The sequence below is a fragment of the Phodopus roborovskii genome, unplaced genomic scaffold (genome assembly GCF_943737965.1).
Source record: "Phodopus roborovskii unplaced genomic scaffold, PHOROB, whole genome shotgun sequence".
Lineage (NCBI taxonomy): Eukaryota > Metazoa > Chordata > Mammalia > Rodentia > Cricetidae > Phodopus > Phodopus roborovskii.
Genome location: NW_026125087.1, coordinates 142198 through 168294, shown reverse-complemented (window position 1 = coordinate 168294; position 26097 = coordinate 142198). Strand labels below are relative to the sequence as shown.

The 26097-nt window shown below is 43.3% G+C and overlaps 1 protein-coding gene across 1 annotated transcript in view; it reads left to right on the top strand.

Annotated features, from left to right (window-relative positions):
• Positions 1-11938: 11938 nt before the first annotated feature.
• LOC127225878 (zinc finger protein 462-like) overlaps positions 11939-26097 on the top strand; it is a 34693-nt gene continuing 20534 nt past the window's right edge. The window contains exons 1-3 of the mRNA XM_051189512.1: positions 11939-12232; positions 13630-13767; positions 22646-22869. Of these exons, the coding sequence (XP_051045469.1) occupies positions 12178-12232; positions 13630-13767; positions 22646-22869 (417 nt within the window). The 5' untranslated portion in view covers positions 11939-12177. The remainder of the gene's footprint in view (positions 12233-13629; positions 13768-22645; positions 22870-26097) is intronic.

Genomic DNA, 26097 nt, shown 5'->3' with positions numbered 1-26097 from the left:
TGCCTATTTGATTCAGGTTTCACTCTCTAGACCATGACCATGTTGTTCTTTCTGTATGGCCTTCTGTGCTGCTTGTCCTTCCACTTGTTTTACTGACCTACAGTTGAAGGAAGATTAGACCAACAGTCCTGGGAAGCAGGGCAGGCTAAGCCGGGTTCTCAGGGAATCCAAGGTGTCATCCTCAGTCACAGTGTATAGCCAAAATCCAAAATCATGGGAGCCTAGGTGTTTCTGACACTGTCCCTCACAGATGTCAGGGAGAATCAGGCACTCAGCATGGTGTAGCAATAGATGCTGTCAAAAGCAAGCAAGCAAAAGTTTTGGGAAGCAGGGTGACAGGCCATACCTATAAACTGGACATCAAGAACCATGCCTCAAACTGCAGGCATATTGAAAAAAACAAAGGGAAACAAATCCCAGAACTCTTTGCTAGAAAATTCACTGCAATTTGGGAATTAAATTTGCTCTGATAAGCCCCTTTTAACAAGCAGATAGATATCTATTGTGTGTGCATTTTTACCTAATAAAATGGGGGGTGACAATTCTGTTTGTATTACTTAGGTTGATCCCGCCATTTTTGACCTAAGCTCCCACAGTTGACCCCCTCCCCACTTTAACCATATCTACTTCCAACACATCCATCAAGCTAGCAGTAGCCATGAATTTAGATTTGCGCAGTGACAGCTGCCAGCAACGAAGCTGTGAGCATCTACCTTGTTTGTAGAGATGGAATGACTGTCCTATCCCATCATCATGGCAGTGTGAGAGATTGCCACTCCATTCAACCCTGTAGTCTAGTTAAGGTGATTGGATTCTCTCACTTGTGAAAAACAATGCTAGAATACCCTTTTTTTAATGCAAAGTGTGTATGGTGTGGGCTTTAACTGAAAAGTCTTAGATGATGGGGAATGTTCTGTATATATGTTCCTCTTTTGGTTAATGAATAAAACACTGATTGGCTGATTGGCCAGACAGGTAGTGATGTAGCTGGGCAGAATCTAGGGGTATAAGCAGGAACAAACTGGAAATCACTCTCTTTCTCTGTGGAGATGCTGAGCAGTCATCATGTAGCAGACAAAGTTGCTGGTCCAGCAAGATAAGACCACATGGAAATATATGGATTAGTAGTTAAGGGTTAATAATTAAGACAAAGGTAGCCAATAAGAATCCCTAGTCATCAGCAAACAGTTTCATAATTAATGTAAGTCCTTGTGTGTTCATTTGGAACTGAAGTGGTGGTTGGGATCTAACTGAGACAGAGAGAGTAACTTGTTAAGCATTATATATGTAATGGGCACTATCCTTCACACACTGTTGCGCACATCAAGATGGCCATTATCAATCTCCCTGGCAAAATGTAAAACCTGAAGTCTGTGGTTTAAGAGTTTCTCTAGGGGCTATAAGATACTTATAAGCATGTTCAAAGAGTGGGAATATTGTACTGGTTTTTTATTCTCCCCTCAGTTTCACAGCATCTACACAATGGGAAACAATAAGTTCATAGAGCCATGATGATCTTATAGATCAGTAAGAGTATAGACAGAGCCACTAAACATCAAGCTAGCATTAGGGGGAATCTCTCATCATCTGAGCTCTTCAGCATCAGGGAGACTTACATTACACCCCCAAGCAGAGTTCCTAAGTGAATCTGAAGTTTAGGAGGAACTACCATGGGGAAAGAACCTTTAGTGCCTTAATGGTGATTAAAAATAGAACTTGACCCAGAGTGAGGATTTTTCTTCCACTGAATGAGAATATGTGGAAATAAAGGGTGAGAAACCCACTGGTTTGTTGGTTTACAGACTACAACTTGGAGACAGTTTTAGAATGGCTTTGTGCTTTGAAATGTGGCTGTTCATTCCTAGTTCTTGATTTGGGCATCACCCTTCTCACCTGATTTCCATACCATCGCTCAGCGCACTGCCTGCCTCTAAATATATGTACTTAGGCCAGATGCGCTTTCTTCCTGATTAATCTTTCAAGCAATCTCTGCAATGGCTTCCTATCTGGCTCACACAGCTCGGCTTGTAGCCAGCCCTACATACACAGTGACTAGCTCCTTGAAGTTGGTGGGGCATCTCCCCTCAAGGCAGGTCTCGAGGAAGCACCATGGTTTCACCCATGGCCTCAGAGCTCTAAATACCTTCTGAGGTTACCAGGAAGCTCCTCTTCGGAGGAAAGACAAGTCGTTTCTAGAAAGGCGCCTTTGTACTCTGTGCTTTTTTGTTGGATAGTTCAGTGTGATAAAGACATCTATAGGATCTAAACGAGCAGCAGGAACATTACTTTCCCTCATCACATAATTCAAAATAGTCCGGTTGTAATTATGACATTTTGGGATGTCAAGAACCTCTCAATTAACAATGGCAGATGCCACCCAGAGTTTCCTTAAAAATAAAAAAAAAATAAAAAAAAAAAAATTCTTAGGAAAAGGCCCTTCCCCTGCATTCATTTGCTTCCCTGAAGAATTTCCAGCCTGTTTCAAGGAGGGTTTTAGAGAATAGAGTCTTTGAGTTATGAATATCATCTAGTGAAGAATGTATCTCTAATGACTGTGGCAGGAGGAAAAAAAAAAAAACAGACACTTAAAAAACTGGGCCACACAAGAGCCCCAGGTTAGGTTGCTGTTTCTCCACTGACTGTCTGCCTACCATGAGCTATCCCAGAGTTTTGGAAGCCACCATAAGCCCTTATATAAGATGAACAACATGGATATTTCCTAGCTACAAAGTGTGTTCCTGATTGTGGAAAAAATGTTTTGCAGAGGGCACGCTTGAAGTTGCTTCAGAATACCGTGTCATCAGTTGCAAAGTGTTCTCTTGTTATATAAGAGGTCTGTGTTGACTGTGTTAAAATCCTAGTGTATTCAATGGGTGGTGTGACTTGTATACAGCTTTGCATCTCGCGAATCTGTGTCTACCAATGGCTGCATAAAAGAGGAAGATGAGAATGTTGTACATGGCTCCCAGATGTTCCTGCACTCCTCTATTTCACAGTGGTGTCTTACAGCCAGAAACGAGTGCTTTTGGCTTCTTGGAATGACAGTGGATTCCTTTCCATTCAAATTCCAGTGTCATAGAAGCCATTGTCCCTTGTAATTTAAGACCTAGCTTGTTTTGGTGAAAGTAGGTCAGTGTTTTGTGGGAAGTGCTCTATTAAACTGAGAGTGGCATTTGGCCAATTGGTTTTGCTTTCAAATCTCAGTTTTGCAGACTCATGTTTTCAGTTTGAACTCTGGGTATTTACAGCAGGTTATTACACTCTTGTTTCAATACAGGCCCCGAGCAAAATTCCAAGGGAAGTCAACTTACAAAAAACGAGGTAGTCTAGATAGATTGATGTGCAGATGCATAGTGGATTTTTTGAAAGTGAGGACTAGGGCCCAGTGGTGTTGGTGCACACCTTTTATCCCAGCACTTGGGAGGCAGAGACAGTCAGGTCTCTGAGATTGAAGCCAGCCTGGTCTACATAGTGAGTTCCAGGACAGCCAGGGCTACACAGAGAAACCCCTGTTTCAAAAAACAAATAAACAAACAAATAAATAAATAAATGGGGGAAAGAGGCAAGTGTTTGGCTAAATAATGTAATCTCAATAGGGCATCATGAGTACTAGTAGAAGAGATCTGGGAGGAGACTCAAGGTGAGCATGTACCTAAGAGAATCTTCATAGTGATAGCAAACTTGAATTGAGTTCTGTTGGATTAACTAGAGTATTTCAGGTTGAAATATCTGAGAAGCTTTTGTGGCTGGTGTTCATACACTATGGGGACCATGTAGATCTGGGGTGAGCATGTTTTCTTTTTCTTGTTAGGGGTGGATGTTGTGATTACACTTGTGTCTTATAATTGAAAAGACTCCAAGGGGGGGGGGAATAGGAAATGTAGGTCCGTGAGGAATATTTTAAGTGGACAACCATGAGGACCTGAGCATGAGCAGCAACAGTAGAATTATGAGTAGGCCACAAGGAGCCTTCCAGATGCTTGGCTATATGTAGACAAAAAGAGGAAAATGAGTTAACCAAATGTATGTGATCCCATTGACTTGGTGGTACTGATGCCATCAGATAGAAAGATACAGAAAGACAAGTAAACTCTTTAGTAAGATCAGGTGAAAGGGGACATAGATGTCTTCTTTCACTTAGCTCAGATGGGTCCAGATTCCTAAAGAGTGACAACCTGGAGCTCCCTGCAGAACTTGGCCTCTGAAAGACCCTTTCCAAGAGCTGAAGTGTGATGACAAATCAATATGAAAAGAGAATACCTATATTTTGGCTGATTCTGTAGTTTTGAAGACTGGGGTATTTTATATTGTTTGTGGTTTCCCCCTTATCTACTCCCAGATCATATTTCAAGGTTTTGTTTTTACTCATCAGAATGACAGGAAGTTTTCAAAGTCTGTTTCCTTCAGGTTTGGCCTCAGACTTATTTTCAGGATTACGTGTTTGTTTTTCCGTTTGTTTCCATAACAACCAAACCTAGAATTCCTATATATAGTCAGTCAGCATCCATTGTTCCCCTGGCCATTGTATCATAATCTTTTGCGCCCAGGCCAGAGAACTCCACTGATGAGAGAAGACAGGGAGGTGCCAGGGTCCCTGGCCTGGAGATTCTCAAGTCATAATCAAAAGGAGGAAATAAAATAATGTAGCTGTCTCTAGAGATTCAAGGTCTCCTGCAGACACTATCTAGAATTGAGATGGCATGTGTTTGGAAGCTTCATTTTGCCTTCAGAGTTTTCTTTCACAATGGCCCACAGAAACAGACATCTTCAGTAGAAGGAGCTAGAAGGTTATATTGACCACTGGTAATTTTTATTATAATTCTACATGCCAGTTTTCATGAACAGCAAGTATCCCCAGAAAGAGAGTAAAATTGAGGTAGCAAAGGAACTTATATAGGGTGCAAGAAATATTTTTTAAATACTTACACTTATTGAAGTCCACGAATCCTCTTGACGCCTCTACATTACATACTCAGTGTCTTAGCCAATGTTCTATTGCCATGAAGAGGGTACCATCAGCATGATGAAATACATGGTGACACATAAGCCGAGGAACACGAGACACCATTGGCACGATGGAACACATGGTGACATGTAGGCAGCTTGACAGAATACCTTGTATTGGAAACAAAACAAGCAACATGACAAAACTTATACCCTCATAATACTAACTATATTACATACTGCTGTACGGGAGATCTTAGGTCTTTATGTTTTGCATGAATGTGCTGGTTAGTTTTTGGTCAACTTGATACAAGCTTGTGTTTTCTGAGAGATGGAAACCTCAACTGAGGAAAATGTCTCCATAAAATGGGGCTATAGCAGATTTTTTTTTTTTTTTGGTCTGCCCAAAAGTGTTGGCAACACTTAAGAGGAATGTAGCATGAGGTACAATGAGGTAATGGAGAGAACTGCAGTTGTGTATGCATTGACGAAGTGTAGACTTGAACAAAAGTTCATTTGATGTGATAGGAAAATTTTCACAAAGGACATAACTTTTCAACAGAATTTTGAATGTTGGGTGGGAATTGCAGAAGCCACTAAAACAGTTAGTAACAAGGACCAGCATCAATTACATACTTGGCATGTTAAAAGAATCAGAAACTAATTGGAAGTGAGGCTGCAGTCATGAGATGGGCCAGACTGAAGAGCTGTATGCACATCAGATATACCATTGTACTGTAATCATTCAGTAATGTATGCTGCTCAGACAAGGCCTTGGAGGAAGCAGGCAGTCATAATTGTGGAATTGAGTTACAATTGTAGAATGGGAAGATTCAAGACATCAATGGGTATAAAGGCATAGGATGGATGAACTAACATTCCAAATGCAAGAGGAAGAATTTGAGATAGTTGGTTTCCTAGCATATTGAGTGGTGTTGAGGCATCCCCTGAGCCCCTTTCCCCGCTGTAGATGAAGTACTGGTATTGTTATCCCAAAGGGGCATTGCATTTCCCAGTGCAACATAATTCTTTGTTCCCTCCAGATTCCTAGGACATTGTTGACGTACACATACATATTCAGACTGCTTTAGTCTTTTGTCAAAATTTCTAAGTGATTATATCATACAAGCTGCATGCCATGCCAGAAGCTCCCTGCTGTCAACTACAGTATAGCTGGATCTGCTCTCCTTCCACAGTTAGTGAGCCTTTCTCAGTGTCCATCATTTCTTGGCTAGAGGTAGTGGACCATGTTCCTGTTTGTCTCGGTTTTACCCTTTTATCCCCATTCTGCTTTGGATCTCTCCACATGTGTATAAATTAACCAACCTTTAGTTGATCCAGGCTGACCTGTAACTCAGCATATAGACACAGTTGGTCTTGAATTTGTAGCGATCCTCATGATTCTGCCTCCTGGGTGATGGTGGGATTACAAAGGTTTATCAGCATGTTTGGCTGTTTTGATGTTTTTGTACTATTATTGAACTTTGAGATTTTAAAGTTTTGTTTACACAATCTATATTACCTTCTTCTATTTGTACTTTTCTGTTTAGATACACCTTGTTCTCATCTTCATCTTTTTTAAAAGACTTATTTCTTAATATTTCATTTTATTTGTTTATGTCTGTGTCTTCATGTGTCTAAATGTATATATGTGTTTGACTGCCCACAGAGGGAGGATCCCCTGGTGCTTGGTTTGAGGAACTTGTGAGCTACCTACTATTTACTTACCTACCAACCAATGTGGGTCCTGGGTGAACCCAGATCCTCTGCAAGAACAGTAAAGGCTCTTGATTACTTAGCCATCTCTTAAGCCCCTTGTTTTTATTTTTAGTTAACCCACCCCCCTTCCCCCATGTCTGTCTGTCTGGTTATATGCAATTGAGTGCAGGTACCTGAGGAGGCCAGAAGTTGGTGGCTTTCCTGGAGCTATAGGTATAGAAGTTTGTGAGCCACCACATATGGGTATTGAAGACCAACTTGGCCCCTCTGGTATAACAGATCATGCTCTTGGCCACTGAGCCAAGACCATTATCTCTCCCCCCCCCCACCATTGTCAAGAACATAGCTGTTTAAATTTCTCTTTACTTGTCTCTAAATGTCTGACATAAACTGGAGCTGGGTGCATGAAACATTCAGTATTTGCTGGTCTTGTGTTGATCTCATTAATTAGCACAGTAATTAATACCAGACATATTTATTAATGGATACTTTGGATTCTCTTGACAGCCCTGCTCCATCTCCCTCACTCTCACAATCAATCACTAAATGATGATGATTGTTCCTATTCCTCTCCCCTCTTTTTGCAGATTTCTCTGTGAAATGTCCAGTTGTTTGCATTGTATCATAATCAATCACTTATATGTCTTTCTGAGACAATGAATTGAAGACAGGGATCAAGTCTTACTGTACCAGAACAGGTCTCCTGTTTACTCGATGGTCAGTAAATATTTGCTGATGAATAATCCTTTGCCTTCTGTCCACCTCAGAAATAGACTCACCTGAAATTCTTTTGTCTTTATTTTTCCTGGTATTTGATTCCCACTAACCACTGAGCCTGTCTCCCAAGTCTGCATAAAAGCTTAGCCCACATACAATTGAATGTGGTACTCTTGTCTGTCTCCCATAGCTTCTGTTTGGAGCTGCAGAACATTGAGACTATTTCCAAAATGACATCGTTCTGTATCACTCAGCACATAAAAGGACCATCCTCCCCCCATGCCACTGATTCCTACCCTGTTCAAGCACCTTCCTGCCAGCTTAGTCCCAGAGTCGCATCAGTCCCAAAGAGAGACTCTATTAGTTATAAACCTGTTGGCCAATGGTTAGAGCTTCTTATTGGCTAGCTCTGTCTTAGCTATTAACTCATTTCTATCCAATCTAAGTGTTTCCACATGGTCTTATCTTACCAGAGAGTGTCCGGACCCCTTACTCCTACATTTGATCCTATATTTCTACTCCTCTCTACTACATCTCCCAGAATCCTCCTTGTCTCCTAGTCCTGCCTGTCTTCCTTTCCTATAGGCCAAAAGTGTTTTATTCATTAGCCAATAAGAAAAACATGTACAGAATGAGATCTCCCATCATCTCTTTTCTGTCTAAATAAAAAGGAGTTTAACTTTAACATAGTAAAATATATAACAAAATAGTTACCAAATAAGAACTACAGTTAACAATATTTAGTCCGTTAACATTATCAGGAATTAACATAATCTATCCTCTATCCTATCTTTGTGAGTTTAAAGTCTTATATGTAACTTTTCTTTAATCCTAACCAAAGAAAATTAACCACAACTGTCTGCACTGACCACGCCCATTGGGGTGTGGGGACAGGTATGGGTGTGACCTGGATATCTCACTACATTACTCTTCTGTCCTCATTCTCCCAGCAGACAAGCTCTCTGAGACAGCCTAATTGTTTTCTTTATCTCTTTTATTGTTTCAGTCAGTGCAATGAGTTTTGGAGATGTGAAGTTTTCCTAACAGTGAATTACCCATTCCCTCCCTTGAGCCGTTTCTTGAGGGGGGCTGCAAACACTTAGTTACAGATTTGAGTTGCTAGAAGATACCCTTTATGATCACTTTGGTGTTGAGTCCCCAGAGCCAGTAGCATACCCTGGCCCCAAGACAGTATTAACAAATCTGTTTTCATCACCTAGCTCTGGCTAGCAATCCAGGGAGTCTAGAATTAGCAAGAAGTCTCCCAGTAGCCCTCTAAGGAACACAGTAAACCAGAGAGGGCTGGATAGGTACCTCTGGAATGCATTCTTTCTCTGCTTTGAAATCTCCATCATTCTAGAGCCCCACCTCCTCCCAAGTGCTAGCCTCCATTTACATGAGTGTTCCTTATGCACAGAGAATTTTAGAGTGTTGTGTGACAACAGTCAGTCCAGTATCGTAATTGTTTTAAGACAGAATCTCACAACTTACTTAGCCTTGGCTAGCCTGGAGCTCATTATGTAGAACAGACTTGCCTTGAACTCTAGGTGTGCCTGTCAATGCCTCCACATGCAAGTCTCCTCCTGAGTCTCAGGGCAGAGGACAGCAATTCATGAGCAAACCAGAATCTTCTATTGCATAGCAGCAAACTGGCCTTTTCAAGACCAGGGGAGTCATACAAACTCCTGCATTTGACATCAGTGCTCAGAGTGTTATGGTATTTACAAACAAAGGGGGTGGGGTGGTGCCAGCACCTGGGAGAGAGCCAAGCTCTGAAAGGTCCCACAAAGTGGGGCCTGGAACAGATATGTCATAGCTGCTGCCATTTGCTTTTGGATATGTGAGTTTACCTGTCCTAATCTTAACCAGGGAGGGAAAAGGGGGCACTGAGAGAATGGATAGTGGCAGCTGTTTCTTTTGCGCCCTGAGTCTCATTTCCTGAAATGTTCCCCTGAGATTTCTTGTACTTTTTCTTTGACTTTCATGTAATATATAAATTTCCACTTAGAATTCGAGGAGTTTTTGTTGTTGTTTTGCTTTTGTTTTATGATGGATGTTTTATAATATGCAGTAGAGTCTAGAAACAGCAACAACAACTAAGTGTGTCCACTAAAAGAGACTCCCTTCTAAGCGACAGGTATGTGAGTCTGGTTGAGTGAGTGGCAGGTGAGGAAAGGGGTTAGCCTGGCTTAATGCCTGCCTAGGAACCATTTATTTCTTTATAGCTTTGCTGGGAAGGGATTTAAGCTGTCAGGTACCTGGTGTCTGAGATGTGCTCTGCATGAAAACTAACCTCTGGCATTCCTAGATGTGTGCCATTTCTTGAGGAAGCTTCAACCACTTAGTAAGAAACAGACCTTTCGGTAGGACATTTGGTGCTTCTTAGGATGGATTTGTGGTTGGGGAATAGATCTCTTTCAGTAAGGTGTGGTTTTGTCTTGTTGCTTTCAGAACTGAGTGTGTAGAAAAGGGTAGTGTCTATCAAGAGGGTTCAGAGTTCTGGGGCTGCCGGCTGGCTGTGCTCAGCCCAGGCTGGAACAATGTTCACAGGAGAGTGGAATGTTTGGAGCTTCAATGAGTGTGTGGTGTAACTGAGTCTCGGGTCTTAAACACAGACACAATCTAAGAAATGGTAAACAACCCTGCTTTTGACAGAAAGAATGAGAAGTTGACAGTCCATTGTGGGCCCCGGGTGGGTTCATCAGCAGAAGGCAAAGGGATAAAGGAGTAGAGATAAAGGAACTAAGACAATGCATGGGTTGTGTCTTCCCTGTCTTCCTTTGTCTCCCCATACACACCTGGGGGTGAACCCATGGAGGCTTGTGTAGATTGCTCCTCTTTTCCTTTTGTGTTTTGTGTGTGTGTGTGCCTGGCAGATTTATCTACAAAAGGTTTCTCTCTATCTTAAGGAATATGTAGTGGGGGGCAAACAGGGCAACAAATAGTGAAAGGTATCTTAGCGAGGCAGGGGTGGGGAGTGTGGGGGTGAGTGTTCAGGCGCTGCCCTGCTGTCAGGGAGGTGGCTCCCTCACAGTTGGCCAAGAGGCCAATGGGAAGATGGCTGATCTTAGTTTGATCAGATGTTAGTTTTTACAGGATTAGTCTGTGTCCCACCTGGGGGAACCATGCTTTGGATAATGAGGTGTCCGTCAGATGGGCAGAAGGCTTGCCAGATGACTGTCCCATCTTTGCCTACGAAGAAAGAGAGTCCTTGGTTTTCATCCCATTCTTAAGGGTGGGCCCCACAGGTTTCCTCCTAGTCTTCACAGGCAGCTGCCCCTTGTGTGAGTCAGTGTTGTTGCATTGACACCACAGAATCCCAGTGAGTGTACTGATGGCGCTGCCCCTCCCCCTCCCCTCCCATTTCCCCAGGACTTGCCATTAAAGCTCCTGGGGTTAAGATTCCTGCTATCCATTTCCATCATCTTCCCTCAGAACTGCAAACTTAAAAATACCTTTCAGAGAAACTTGTTTGGAATTTCATTTTAATAGGATTTGTGAATAAATCTCCATCTTAATGCTGACTAAGCTCCAAACGGCTCTTCCAGGAGAACACTATCGGATTTTTATATTTTAAATTTTAAATCTCTTGACTCCAAAGGCATAAAACATTTTTGTATTTGTGGGAGTGCCATGTGCCTGAGCACTCCTGCTAAAGACGGACTTTTTTTTTTAATGTTTTGGCTGGTGTAAAGAATTCTGGTCTGCAGAAGGGGACTGTTGCATCATCAGCCCCCTTCCCATGTAGAAGCCTGTGTGTATTTCTCTGGTTCACCTGCCCCACCTATGAGGATGGATGTTCTGTGGTTTCCTTAAGAGATAAAATAACTCTACTTTCTTCCTTCACACTGGAACTTTTAACCTCAGAATTTCATTTTTAAATGCCACGAGCCCTCAAAGTCAGACTCAAATAATTGTCTCTGTCACTCTACATGAGCTTCCCACCTGTGGGATGAACATTGCAATGCAGGTGAGAGTTGGTCCCTCCCCCAACCCCTACCCCCAAAAGAAAACCTACTCAGGACTGACCAGATGATGCTGGCCAGAAGAGACAACTCCAGGTAGAAGGTAGAGATGGCTCTGGGGGTGGGGCAGGTGCCACAGTTAATGCTGGAAGATGCCCTTGGAATCTAAGGTCTTACGAGTGCCCACCACACACCAGAGGAAGGGTGTGAGTTGATGAACTTAGTCGTCGTAATTGCTTATTGGTGTGAGCTGTGTGTGATGTGTGTGTGCCTGTGTAGGATAGTGGTCAGCATTGCTTGTCTTCCCAGTTGCTGTCTGCATTGATTTTTTTTGAGGCAGGGTGTGGCTAGACTAGCTGGCCAGTAGTTCCAGGTACCCTCCTGTCTCACTTTCCCACTGCTGGGATGGCAGGTCTGCTATGCTCTGTGAAAGTGCTGGCAAGAAACTCATCCTCTCACAAGCAGCATCAGCTGCCCAGCCCCATTAGGTGTGATCTGTTTTGCCAATCGTGACTTAATAAAAGTGGTAGGGGAAACTGGGAGGTGAAGGGCTTCCAAGCAAGTAACACTTCACCCTGTGTCCTCTGTGGTCCAGGTCACTGTTCCTGTCTCTCCACAGATTCTTCTTACTCGGAGCCCCCCGATGTTCAGCAACAGTTGAATCACTACCAGTCAGCCGCCCTGGCAAGAAACAACAGCCGTGTGAGCCCGGTGCCTCCTGCTGGGACTGTGGCTGGCACAGAACAGAAGGCAGAAGCTGTTCTGCACTGTGAATTCTGTGAATTCTCCTCTGGCTACATCCAGAGCATCAGGCGCCATTACCGGGACAAGCATGGAGGCAAGAAGCTATTCAAGTGCAAAGACTGCTCCTTTTACACGGGCTTTAAGTAAGTGGCATGAAGAACAGTTACAGAAAACCAAAGGGGCTGCCCCTGCGCCAGCCCTCGCCACGCTCTTCCCTTACATCTCCCTGTCTACAGATCCAGGAAGGTTCTGTCAGTGTGTGAAATAAAGGTTGGGTTCAGTCTTCACAGAAGGAAGCTAGTTTCAGAAAGACTACTTTGGGACCTGTGGAAGTGGGTAAAGAGTTACTTAAGGACAAATGATCAGAACATATGGGCTTTTAAAGAATGTGGGATTGGATCAAAGGTCCAGTGCACGGAACAGGATGCATTTTTCTTTCAGAGAACATCCCCTTTTCATTTATGCGCGCGCGTGTGTGTGTGTGTGTGTGTGTGTGTGTGTGTGTTTTAAACCCTAAACCCTAGGTCTCGCACCCCCTCCCCGAAGCAAATGTAGATGCATTATGGAAATGTGTGAGAGCACTTGTTAGAGGAAGATTGCCAAAGGGGAACACCTGCTCCCTTCCTTAATAGGAGCGCTTACCATTTATTATGTGTGTACCCACCCACACCACCATGCACATGTGGGGTTGCAGGAGGACACGGGAGGTCCCACGTTTGCAGGGGTCACTTCTCCTATCTTGTGGGGATTGTCGTCAGACTTGGCAGCAAACACCTTTTCCCACTGAGCGTACCTGCCCACGATGCACTTGTTAAGGAGACATTGAAGATTTTGTCAAGTTCAAAGGTATGAGGTGGGTGGAGGAAGAGGCAGCAGCAGCAGGGTTCCTTCCTCTCTCAAGCTACTCTATTTCTGAGTTGAGGGAATCTAGTCAGAGTCACCAGGACTGACACCGAACCTGTTCTCACACTCTCCATGTGACGGTGTGAAGACTCACATAGGCAATTAATGAGTCAGCCAAGATTTAAAACAGTTCTTCCAATACCCAGTGTGAGACAGAGTTGATCCTCTTGAGAGGTTTTGTTTAATTATTTAATAGGCAGTTTCTGTGTGTCTGTGCATGTCTGTGTGGTGCTGGGCACTCTATCCAGGGTCTCACTAAGTTATCCAGGCTAGCCTTGAACTCATTCTAGCCTCAAACTTGTGATCCTCCAACCTCAGCCCTCTGAGTAGCTGCCATTTACAGACAAGCTCCACCAGATGTGGCTCAGTAGGCAATGTCAAATGTGCAAGAATGATGTATTTATTTCCTTTTACGCAAAAACTTGATCCCAGCCAAGTAGCAAAAGTTCTGAATAGTTGCCACTGTATCTCTGTGTTCATCGTTGGGTTAACTGGCCAAGGGAGATTGTAGTCAGCAAATGTAAAGTTTAGGCTTCTCAAGCAGGAAAACCACATGTGGACGTCTGCAAGAGGTGTGCCAGCAGGAGGGAGACATATTAGTGACAGTTTGTCATGGTCTCTGTCCCTTCTCTCTCAGATCTGCTTTTACTATGCATGTGGAAGCTGGGCATTCGGCGGTCCCGGAGGGAAGGCCCCAAAGATCTCCGCTGTCCTCTCTGCCTTTATCATACCAAATACAAACGAAACATGATCGACCACATAGTCCTACACCGAGGTAAGCTTCAGGCTGGCTCAGTTTACTTGTGTCCTGGAGGGGAGGTAGCATTCTAAGGATGCTCCCTGTGCGCCACAGCAGCCTCACCCTCTTCCCTAAGCTTTGTTCCTCCAGGCAGGAGTCATTGACAGTCACTGATATCCAATGAATAAGGCACATGCCAGTGGAATTCCTTCCTGGAGGGAGGGGTGGAGATGGGGGTGGGGAATTCTCAGGAACCCTTCCGTCAAGGTTCTGGGGATCAGGAATTTCCCATGCAGAATCCCTTGCTACCAAGGGACTCTAGCTATGTGTATTGTGAACCTGGGGAAGGAAGGCATAATAAAAAAGACAGAAAAGATGCTTTCCAAAGGACACAGTGAACTTTGCTTTGAAATGGACAGGGAGAAAGAGTTACAAAAAAGAGAAGTGGTCTGCTGGGCAGAACACCCATGGATTGGTTGCTGGGTCGTTCTGGTTTGGATCCTGATCTGTATAGCTTCTCTGTAAGACACCTTCATTCTGTGGTGGGGGTTCCAATGTGGATGCACAGTGGTGGGTCCTTGAATGAACATTCCAGTGATCAGCAGGGATCTGTATGAGAGCACTTGGGTTTGCTTTACTTTTTGTTTTGCATTTCTGAAACAGGGTCTTTTCAATGCAATCCAAGTTGGCTTCAAACTTGAAATCCACCTGCCTCAGCAACTTCCTGGAGTTGCTGGGAATAGAGACAGGCCTGGATTATGCCACTTGGACTTTTTATATTTTTGAGCTTTCACTTGATCAATTAAAACATCACTAGCCAATGGGAGTCCTTTGTAGTGGAAGGAAACATGCCGATGATGCAGTTTGGCCAAAAGATCCTCCTGTTGCGGGTGGGTGGAGAAAGGGAGTACCCACTGCCATCTTGTTTGTCCTGCAGTCTATTCATCTTTGCATCCCTTCCCGTCCCTTGCCTCCCACCCTTCCTGTCTTCCTCATCTTTCTTTTGCCTCCAATCTTGGAAAGCTTTCCAGTATTTGCCACTCACGCCCAAAGCAGCATGTGCCATCTACTATCCTGCCTCGGTGTCCCTCAGATGCCAGGGTGGAGGCATCTGTAAGGTGGCTTACATTTCCCCAGCAGCACTACCTTTAGGCAGCAGTATGCCTGTGATGTGCCTCTGTCTGTTCAAATCTCATGGAAGATGCAACAGCTGCAGTGCTCTGTTTCTTCCTTCCATTGCTATTTAAGAGATGGTAGCTGGCTGGGCCAACCACCTGTAAGCCAGGCAAAAGCAGCGCAGCAGTATTTAGGCAGGAATTCTTGGCCCTCAGCTTCCTGCCTGGTGTTTTGCCTCAGTCACCTGGCTTCTGGTCCCCCAGCCCATGTGTTTCAGTAGCTGTGTGCCCCATCCCAGCTTGGGTGGAGGCCATCAGTGGAGCTGGTGCCCAGAGAACATCAACGCTGAGTCCTTGCTGGCTGCAGTGAATCGTCACTGGCTGCAGTCATTTCCCATATTGCTGCCTGGTGGGATCAGTGCTTTGATGGCTGACAAGCTCAATGACTTTCCGGTCTGAGCTTAGACTTAGGAAGAGAGAGACATTCTGCGCAGAGGCCAGGAACACTTGACAAAGAGCTCCCGGCACCCAGTTGTCTCATCATCAGCACTGTAGGCAGCACCAGCATCACATGGCCTCCTGTTTTGTAGATGTGAAGCTCAAAGCTGAGGATGACTATGGGGGGTTTTGCTTGTCTGTATCCCTTTTGCTTTTTAACCCAGTGTATTTATTGGAGCTCTGCTTCATTTCACAAAGGATTTAAAGTAGCTCAGAGTCATTCCCGCAGAGTTGTTGCACCAAAAACAAATGAAGGCTAATGTGCAAGGCAGTGGGGCCGATATAGAAAGTGTAACTGACAATAGGAATGGTTTCAGCAGCAGTTGGAGATGCCTCGAATGTACACAATCCCCATCTTTCATTATTCATGCCTGCACATTTGGCCTTGGCATCTTTGCTTATCATGAGGGAAAGAAACAATCATTTGGATTTGTGATGTTTATTAAATAATTTCCCACTATCTAGACAACTGGAGTCTAGAAAGAATCTCTACAGTGAACAAACAGGGATGTTACAATGTATAGTGGGTCCATCATACATACAGTGCATGTTGAATGCCCCATAATATGAAATGCCGGAGACCCTAAGTGTTTCAGAGTTCTGAAATATGCAGACTTTGGAATATTTGCATTGAATGTCATTTAAATATCCTTTACCCAATCACGTAGGTGCTGACAAAGTTTTGGATTTGAATCAGTCTTTTCCATGGGGCCGTAGAGAGCTAAAGTAACTTAGCGAGGGTTACTCATCCAGCAGTCATGGAATCGGTCCCAGTCTTTTGTTATGTCTCATGCCATTCCCGGTCATTGGTGGTATTGTCTCTTCTGTTTGCTTAGGGTGAGAGTTTCCTGGATGTGTGAATATTGTGAATATGGTCCCAATATGTGCAGCTAAGGATCAGTAGTGACACCAAGAGCTGTGACTGTCATTAGTGAGTGTTTACTCAGCCATGGGCACCATGCCGAATGCTTTACAGTAAGCTCACCAAACCCAGCATGGTCCATATGACTGTTAGCCTTGATGACAACCAACAAAAACAGGTTCAAAAAAACCTGAGTAACTTCCCTACGGTCCAAGGACTCTTGGGTAACAGGCTGGAATTGGAGCCCAGGTGTATGTGACCCACAGCACTTGCTTTGAATCCCAGGCACCAATACTCTCTTACCCTTGGGAAGCTGGTGTCACCTGTTCAGTGTTCTATAGACTGTGAAAGTTAGGTCTAAGGATAGAACTCTTTGTAGGGCTAGAGGTCAAAGGTGGGGGACCCCAATCCACAGGCAGCAGAGGGCTCTAAGACAGCTGTACCTGCTGATTTCTGGCTCTGGTGTCCATCTCCACTTGAAGGGAGATCAGAGAGAACCTGGTCTTGGCATCTCAACATGCGGTCAGATGTCTGCCTTGCAGATCAACACTGGGCTGATCCCAGAGTAATAAGATGAGGCTTCTGCACCTGTGCACTGCCTGCTCCAGATGAATAAACATCTTTGGTCTCTAGGGTCCACAGCATGAGATGTTTCTGAGGCCTCAGTTAATTAAAAACCTTGGGATGAAAGGCAAGAAAAACAACTTCTGAACTGGCCCTAAGACAGACCTGCTACTGGCAAGGATAGCTGCCATCTCTTTTTGTTGGGACACAGTGATGCATTTAAGTAGGGGGAGGAGGGGAGAGGAATCCATCCATGGAAGTCAGAATGAGAACTAATCAAGGATGTGTCCTGGCCATGGCAAAGGGAACATACTACTGATTCATAGGTTCAGCAAACACTCATTGTTTGCTTGTTACCTGCTGCACTCTGTGTGGCTGTTTGTGGGTGATGAATTATTAAAAAAAAAAAAACCATACTTGGCCTCCTCAAGATAAACACAAGCAGAGAATATCCAAGACAGTGAGTGATGGGTGTCTAGGAGCCCTGCTTACATTCTGGAAAGAGATAAGTCATGGACAAAGGTGGATTTCTGACTGAGCCATGGTAGCATTTCACAGGGAAGACTTAGGTGGGCTACATTGAGATACATGGCTACCAACTCAGTGGCTTTAGATAGGTATAGAGGCTAGTTATAGAGGCTAGAATTATCAGCAGGGTTGTGAATCATGTAAAACATCAAGAACACCATCCTTGATGGGATTAAGAGGGTACAACTCAGTGATAGGTCACTTTCCTACCCTGTGTGAAGCTCTAGCTTTGATTCATATCATGTCCTAGTTCCTTGGTGTTCTTTGGTATCCTTAGCTTATAGTGGCATTCATCCAACTTCTGCTTCCTTCTTCTCAGGGCCTCATTCCCAGTGTTTCTTTCTGTGACTTCTCATGTAAAAACACCAGGCATTGAATTTTAAGCCAGTCCTAACCTAATGTGACCTCTCTCATCTTAATTACATCCAAAACCTCTATTCCAATAGTTATATTCTGGGGTTCCAAGTGGACCTAAACTTGGGGAACACTATCAACCCCTACTTGAGCTGGTAATTCATTAATAAACCATAGTACCCACTGAAAGCAAGACCTATTGGCAGCATGGCTTCAGACTATTCCTAAAGAGAAAAGGAAGCCTTAAAGAAAATGTGTTCTGGAGGATCTAAAGGTAGATGCAGAAGTTTGACCTTTATTTAATAGACAGGAAAAATCTTTTTAAATCAGATTCAGTTAGACACCTGTTAAATTAGAATTTAGCCAAGGTTGAGACGAAGGGATCATTAGACCTATCTCTTTAAGAGCTATGGATTTAGATCTGCCAACATCTGGTGAGACTTGGAGGTTTAACTTGGAAGTTTGTTTCATGAACTCCTTTGATAGGACTTTGGGTGAGTTTTCATTTGAGCAATGGATTTGTAGCATACCTACTGGTGTTTTAAGAAATAGGGCAGCTCAGCCATGATGAACTAGACAACATTTGTTGTCCGAGGGAAGTTGAGCTTTAGCAGGAAGAGACCTACTAAACATGTGAATGAAGCTTCATGATTGCATGGCTGTGAGAATACAACCATTGGAAGCATGGTGCCTGTACACAGCTTGGCCAACTGTGCCTTGTACCTTTATAGCAAGCCTGAAAATTTGGGCACAGATTGAATTGTAGGGCTGAAAGCCTTTTGACAAGTCTCTACATTGTGATTTTGTAGCTGTGTGATCAGTGGTTGCTCCTCAGTTGGCATGTTAATTTCAAGGTTCTGTGTGTTGTTTTAGTAACTAAAGGCTGCCTGAAGCTCTAAGCCTTGAAGGTGGGCATCCGGAATGGAAGCCATCTCCCCTAACCTTGGTTTTAGGAGAAAAAATCAATCAGACTGAGAGTGTTATTTAGATTTAGTGAAATTATGTTCCCTCCCATCTGTATCCTTACCTGATAGAGGTATTAACTGTTCCCAGCTCTGTCTAGAAAATGGCTAATGTCAAAACCCAATAGCTCTTTATAGCTTGTGCTTATATATCTATTTGTGGTTTTATATTAGAATGCTTTGAAAAATAATGATGTCCTTTTCTTTTCATTCTCCCCTTGCTATTCTTCCAACTTCTCACATTCCCCCTTCTTCTCCTCCTCCTCTTCATCCCCCGAAACCCCCGAAACAGAGTCATATAGAGACCGACCTGACCTGAAACTTAGTACCTTGCCCAGGCTAGCCCCAAACTCTCTTGCCTCCTTCTACCAGATGTGCTGACACGGGACTAGTGTTGCTTTCTTAATGGTTTTCTCTGCTCTCTGGCCTTTGTCACTCGGTCGCTCACCAAAGAGTAGTGAGTGGGTCTTTTGGGCTCAATTTTCTGGGTTGATGGCTTTGCACACAAAGTTTGTGGTGTAAAGGAATTCCAGAGATTTTGCTGCTTTTCTTTAAGATTTGGGGTATTCTCGGAAGGGAACTCAAGAGTGTTGCAGAGCTCTTTCCAGAAGAGCTCTTACGTGGTGACTCTGGGCTCCACAGTCTTGAAATTTCTTGCTGAAAAGTGACCCTCAGCAAGAAATGACCCCTTGTTTGCATTTCTGCAGCTTTTCTACTGAACTGCTTGGCAGCATACTCAGCTCTGCTCTTGCTACAGCTAAGGTCACAGGTGTTTCGGATATTTTCACTCCAGTTCCAGGTCTCACTGAAGCAGTGAGTGCCAGTTGAGTAGGAGGAGATGAGGTTGACCATCCATCTGTGGTAAACTGGTGGCATCACCATATTTTTTTGCCACCTTCACTGGGAGCTGGCTGGGTCATGATGGATACAATTAAGGCCATTTCTTATCCAGGGTAATTTTGAGAAGTGTGAGGTCAAGAAAGACCCATGAGTTCTCATAGAAATAGAACTCTATAGCCAAGGCAGGATCCAATCCATATCTGGAACATTCCAGCCTAGCTTGCCAGGTCATGATAATATACATTTATATAAGTAAGGGATTTTGTCCATTTTAACTTGTATCTTAGTTTGGAGGTGGGAAGTCTTTTATTTCATTTTTTTTTTTAATTTTTAAAATTTCATTTAGTTATTTATTGGGGGGGATTGTGTAAACCTTCAAGTAATAATACTAATATTAACTGATATTTCCATATACAACACTGTAACACCAAATAGAGCCTGTTGCACAGCAAGCTTTTAATCAATTGTAAAGTTATTTATGAGTTATTATCACTACTGGCATTTGAACTCCAGGGCATGTCTTTGAATGCTTAGACCTTTGGGTAAAATTCTTAATGGCGCATCATGAAATTAGGAAGTGTAAAGAAAGCTAATCAAGGTGGTAGGGGAATTGAAAGGGAGATCCGTAAGAAGGGGGTTTGGGAGAACCAATCATTGACTGTGGGAAACGGACTGTCGAGTGACTGAATGCTGCCCTCGTGGCGTTTGTGGCGTTTGAGGCATTGTTACATGGAAAAGTGTGCCCAGCTGTTCCTCATCGCCAAGGAGGTTGACAGATCTAGGGCAGATGGGCCAGGCTGGAGCCAAAGAATAGAAGAGGAAGCAGTAAAGATGACAAGATAAATCAGGGACAAGTATAGCGGGAACAGGAGGGCTGCAGCCTCAAGGGAGTGCCAAAAATGTTCATGGCAGCCCTTTCCCGCGAGTTCAACCTCAGTGTGCCTGTTGGTCCCTGTTGCGGCTGTTACCCCTCTTCCCCTAGGCAGCAGTTAGGCTCTACCGTATGTAGAGCCACAGAAGTTCATGCCTGGTGTTACTGAATGTCCTTCCAGCCTCACAAAGGGTGCACCACCCTGCTGCGATTTGGGGCTATCAGTGGAAGGAGTGCTAGAAGAATCTGGTGGGTGAAGCCTGTTGAAGCTGCTAAGCATAATACAATCCATGGGTCAGTGCCCCCACAACAAAGAATGGTCTAGCTCCCAGATGTCAGCCATTCTTCTCTTAAGAAATCCAGGAGTAAAGGGGGGGCCTTACACTCTCTGAGGAGCAATTGGGGGGGTGGAGCGGGAGGAGAGGTGGGAGGGCAAACTGGGATTGGAATGTAAAAAATAAATTAATTTTAAAAAAAAGAAGACTCAAGAAATCCAGGAGTAAGGGGGTAGGGGAGTAGAAGATGCTAACATGGACTTCTTCAGGGTAACTAGTTTATGCCAAGACATCCCCCCCCCCGTCCGTTTACACCAAACTGTGGAACTGAATGGCTTAGAAGACTGTTAAACATTTGCTATTCTAAGAAAATGTGTGGATTACTTTATAATCATGTGTTTCTTAGCTGTCTGCTATACTTCAGTTTAAAAATATTTATGTTTCTAAATAAGCAAGTGACTCTTTGTATAGAGAAAATAACATATGCATTAGATCTCTGGGGAGTATGTTACAGACACCACCCTTCACGCTTTCTCTGCCCAGCATTTTGCTGGCCGATGAGGTGCTACATTCAAGGGCTCCAAGGCAGTGAGTGCCCCACAGTTCGAATGCTGTGGTTGAGATGAAGACATGGTGTTGGGTGGGGGAAACTCCCTGGGGTCTGATTGCAGCCAGTCACGAAAGGGAAGCTGGAGGAGGCAGTAGCATCCACGTGCAAAAGACTAACATCGCTACTCGGTGTCTCTGGAAATCATGCTTTTCTGACTTAATAATACATTGCTGTGTCTAAATAATATAAGTATATGTTGTGTGCATCCATTTGTAAACTTCCAGAGTCTTCTGAAATCCAGACTCAGCATGAAAACACATGCTATATTTGATTCTTGCATATATAGCACAGATTTTAATTTTATCCCAGTTATGGATATCTGGCACGTGTGCCAATACTCTGGGCAGACTGGTGTGAAATTTAATTTGAGCAGTTAAACACAAGGGTGAGAGAGTGCAAAATACACAAGCGCATGCATTTCCAGCCCTACAACAGTTGGCGCGTGAGTGGGAGAGGCACCCAAGTCCGCTCGCTCTTCCCTGCTTTCGGTTTTCTTCCTCCTGTGGCAGTCAGATCACAGAGTTCCCTAGAGTGGCACACATCTTCAGTGGTTTGGGGGGGGGCCCACCTCTCCACCATGCTGCCCATAGTCATTTCACTTGTAAGCTAAGTGTACTGTTTGGTTGGTTTCTAGATTTACTGTTCTATTTGAGATCCCCTGGCTGTTCTATTTCAGAAGGGCATCTTTGAGAATGCTTCTGGAGGGAGCGGTCAGGAGTGGGGGTAAAGGGGATGGGCATGTATAGAAGCAGCAGTGAGGCCAACCTGGGTTCATGGTTCAGCTCTGTCCATTGCAATGTGTCAGTGAACTTTGGGACATTTTTCAAGCTTATCCTTCACTGGAGATGTACCTCAGTGATAGAGGGCTTGCCAAGCATGTCTGAGATCCTAGCTTTCATCCCCAGGGTATAAGTAGGGTGTCGTTCCTTATTCTGAAAACGGGAGTAACTCTAGCCATGGTGTCATCAGAAGGCGACCACAGTAGTGGTACTTAGGTTCCTGGTTAAGATACATTTCCTTCCCTCAGAGGTACCTGGCATCCAGCCATCATCACACTTGCTGTAGGATATTATAATGATTTTTTGTCAGTGGTTATTAATATTGGTAAAGATGGCAGACACTTCTGTGCCCTACCTGTCTTCATCACCTCCATTCAGAAGTTATGTAACACCTTTCTACCTGCCCCATATGTATTTATACACCGTTCCTGGTATTAAGCACACTGAAACTTTGGTCTTCCAAGTACCCAGTTGTGCTGGAGGATTATGTGCCATGTGGGGAAGTCAGGGAGGGACAGTGTGCATGTGTGTGCTCACCGACCAAGACCCCCAGGAAGTATTGGAATTGAATGGGTCCATTTCTCAGGTCCCAAAGAAGGAACATCTGCTTTCCATCAGTAAAAACGCCCATCTCTCCATTCGATTTGTTTCCACAGAAGAGCGAGTTGTCCCCATTGAAGTGTGCCGTTCCAAACTGTCAAAATACTTGCAGGGAGTAGTTTTCCGCTGTGATAAGTGTACCTTCACCTGCTCCAGTGACGAGAGCCTCCAGCAACACATAGAAAAGCACAATGAACTGAAACCTTACAAATGCCAGCTCTGCTACTATGAGACCAAGCACACGGAGGAACTGGACACTCACCTTCGGGATGAGCATAAGGTACTTGCCCAGGACTTCCTGCCTCCCCCACCCAGCTCAGTACTCCTGTGGGGAGGGCCCTGGTGGGGAGATAGGTCAGGGTATGGGGAAAACAGGTCACTGAAGTCATACCTACCGTGTGCAAGACAGGAAGATGAATTAAAACAATTACAGTGAACCCTCATTTTCTTAGAGTAAACGAAATATAAGATCATTGTAGACCTTGTTAAAAAAATAGATGGGGTGAATAAGTCACTCATACCTCCACCATCTAAAACTTTGGGTGATCTTTTCTATACTTGCTTTCATTTGTTTTACATAATTTTATTTATACTATATAAAAAAAAAAACCTCATCTTGCTTTTTTGTTTTTATACTGACTAAAATTTTTCTGTCTTATTTTAAATCTGTTTAGTTATTAGCATTGGCAGATTCCCTGTAAAAGGCAGTCAATAACTCTGTTGGGCTTTGTGGGCCATATATGATTTCAGTGGCAATTGCTCAAACCCACTATGACTATAACAAGAAAGCAGCCATGGGCAGTGCATCAGTGAATTAACACAGTAGTGTTCTAATAAAACATTATCCAACAAATAATGACAGTCATTGGGCCCTTAGTTGCCAACCCCTTAACACTTAGTCATGTAAGTTCTTTCCAGGGTTTTGCTAATTACAGTGAATTTCCAAAGCTTTACTATGTATATCAGAACCATATAAGAAATTGATTTTTTTTTAATGAATTAGGAAGGACATATGATGGAGATTGTGGTGTAAATTTTCTTCCATGGCTCTCTTACTTAGTGTAGGGTTTATTTGGCTTACTGTGGCTCTAGGTGATTACTCCAGGTTCTGCATATGGTCCCAAGCACAGGAGTTATGATTAGTATTTGTTAGAGTTCAAAACATCTATTAAGTGTTTCTCAAGACATTGATGCCGTTTCCATATTTCTCGTTCTGTAGCCTCTTCAGCAAAAACTCAACCATCCTTTCTTAGCCTTCCAGTCCCAAGATAAAATAATTTGGTCTGAGTCATCTCTTCGTAAGGGCTAGAAATTTTCTGCTGGGTCCTGAGCTTGTCTCAGGTCCACAATTTGATGGCTTGAAGGCAGCTTCTGGTTGCCCATGACTACCCCTGAAGTAAAAGCTGAGAATGAAAGCCTAGATTACCTCAGTGGAAATTTCCATAGCCTTTAAAGCTTTTTCTGCCTTCCTGGGCATTTCTCATCCTAACTCAGGGGGAAATGTATTTCAGACCAAGCTTCTTGTAGTCATTCATGTGCGCATCATTTATGCACAGTCATCCTTTTATTATAGCATTCAAGCCTTCAGGCTGGTATCTGGGAACAGGGCAAGTCAGGAAGAGAAATTCTTCCCCAGCTATCGCAGTGACTTCTAAACTACCAGGAAATCCAGACAATGTTAGAAGCCAAATAATGGAGCCAGAGGCTTCGGAAGCAGGGCACTGAAGGCTGGTGCTCAGGAATGTGGACTTGGGTAGCAAAGTTCTCCACAAAGATGGACCAATTTTAGGACTTTTAGAACAAAGAAAGCTGAGTAGTAAATTGCTCTGTTGCTTCTTGTGTATGCATTAGGAAGCTGCTTCAGCATGAGGGGTGATTTCTGGTTTAACTATGGGGATTATTATGCCATGTTCAGAAGCCTGGTACAAGTAGATGAAGTCCTTGTTCTGAGTGTCAACTTCTACATATTGACATGCAGTCCGTGTTCCATAGACTATTTGTAAATTGAATTGTGCTTCCATATAGCAAGAACTTATATGGAGCATAAAGGCAACCATGCTCTCAAAGGCCTGAGATATGAAGTCAGAAATGATATCTTATAGTTTAGTTTTTAATTATACTTTTACCATGTCATGATATGTTTTTAAATTTTGACCTTTTTTATGGTTGAGGTGTTTAAGTTCAATGAGTTCCTGCCTAAGGCTGAGGAGTTACTGCTTTGAGTATGCCCAGCGGTTTCCATCTTTGTGTCTGTTACTAAATTTATAAGATTTGTGTTAGATAACAGGTGCTTTCTTTTCCCATTTTCTATTCTTTTTTTTCCCCCACCTGAATGATGGACACATAGTGATGTAATTCAGTGCAATTGAAACTGGACTTTCAGGTGATGGGCACTGGTTCTGGGCACTAGGAGAGCATGGTTGTTCATCAGGGTGAGTGGTATACAAGTATCAGCATTCTTGGAGAAGGTGTGGGGCTGCCAGTGTGCTAAGGAACTTGCTGATGATTCAGATGTGAAAGTTAATGACTATAAGACAAAAACAAGGAATTAGAGGCTTGAGAGACATAGCAAGAAATGACTCATTTTAGTCACAAATCTGAGTTAGCTTTTTTGTAATTTCATCAGGATTTTGTAGCTACTAGAATACTCAGGAGCTTGTTGAATTAGTAGGATATAAGATAGGCACACACACAAAATAAATTCCTAAATGATGAAAAAAATCATTATAAAAGATTATTAATTATAGTGATTAACACCAAAAGGAATAAAATCTAATTTGGGATAAAATTAACCTAAGATCTGTAAGATCTAGTTACTGAGAGCTACAAAGTCCCACTGAGAAAAACAGATGACCCACATTATTGTAGTCCTTACCATGTTCATGAAATAGGCAACTAATTCAATAGTGATCATTTTTCCTAAATTGACCTACAAATTTAATATAATCTCTACCCACAGTTTGCCAAGTTTTTTGTTTTGTTTTTGTGTGTTGTTGTGTTCTTTGCTGGGGGATTTCAAGACAGGGTTTCTCTGTATAACATTTCCAGGCTGTTCTAGAACTTGCTTTGTAAACAAGGCTGATCTCAAACCCACAGAGATCTGCCTGCCTCTGCCGCCTGAGTGCTGGGATTAAAGGCTTGTACTACCACTATTCAATGAGAAGGTTTTCTGTTTTGTTTTTGTCTTGTTTTTAATAGAGCTTGATCAACTGAATCTGAAATTTATGTGGTGGTACAAGTGGCATAGATTAGTTCAGTGATTCTCAACCTGTGGATTATGACCCCTTTGGAGGTTTGAATGACTTTTTCACAGGAATCACACTTCAGATATTCTGCTTATCAAAGAAATATTTATGTTTTGGTTCATAACAATAGCAAAATTACACTTATGGTAACAATAAAACAATTTTATGGTTGGAATTATATTAAAGGGCTGCAGCATTAGGAAGGATGAGAATTGCTGAATTAGGATAAATAGTGAAGGGAAACAAAGTTGGAGGGCTCAACC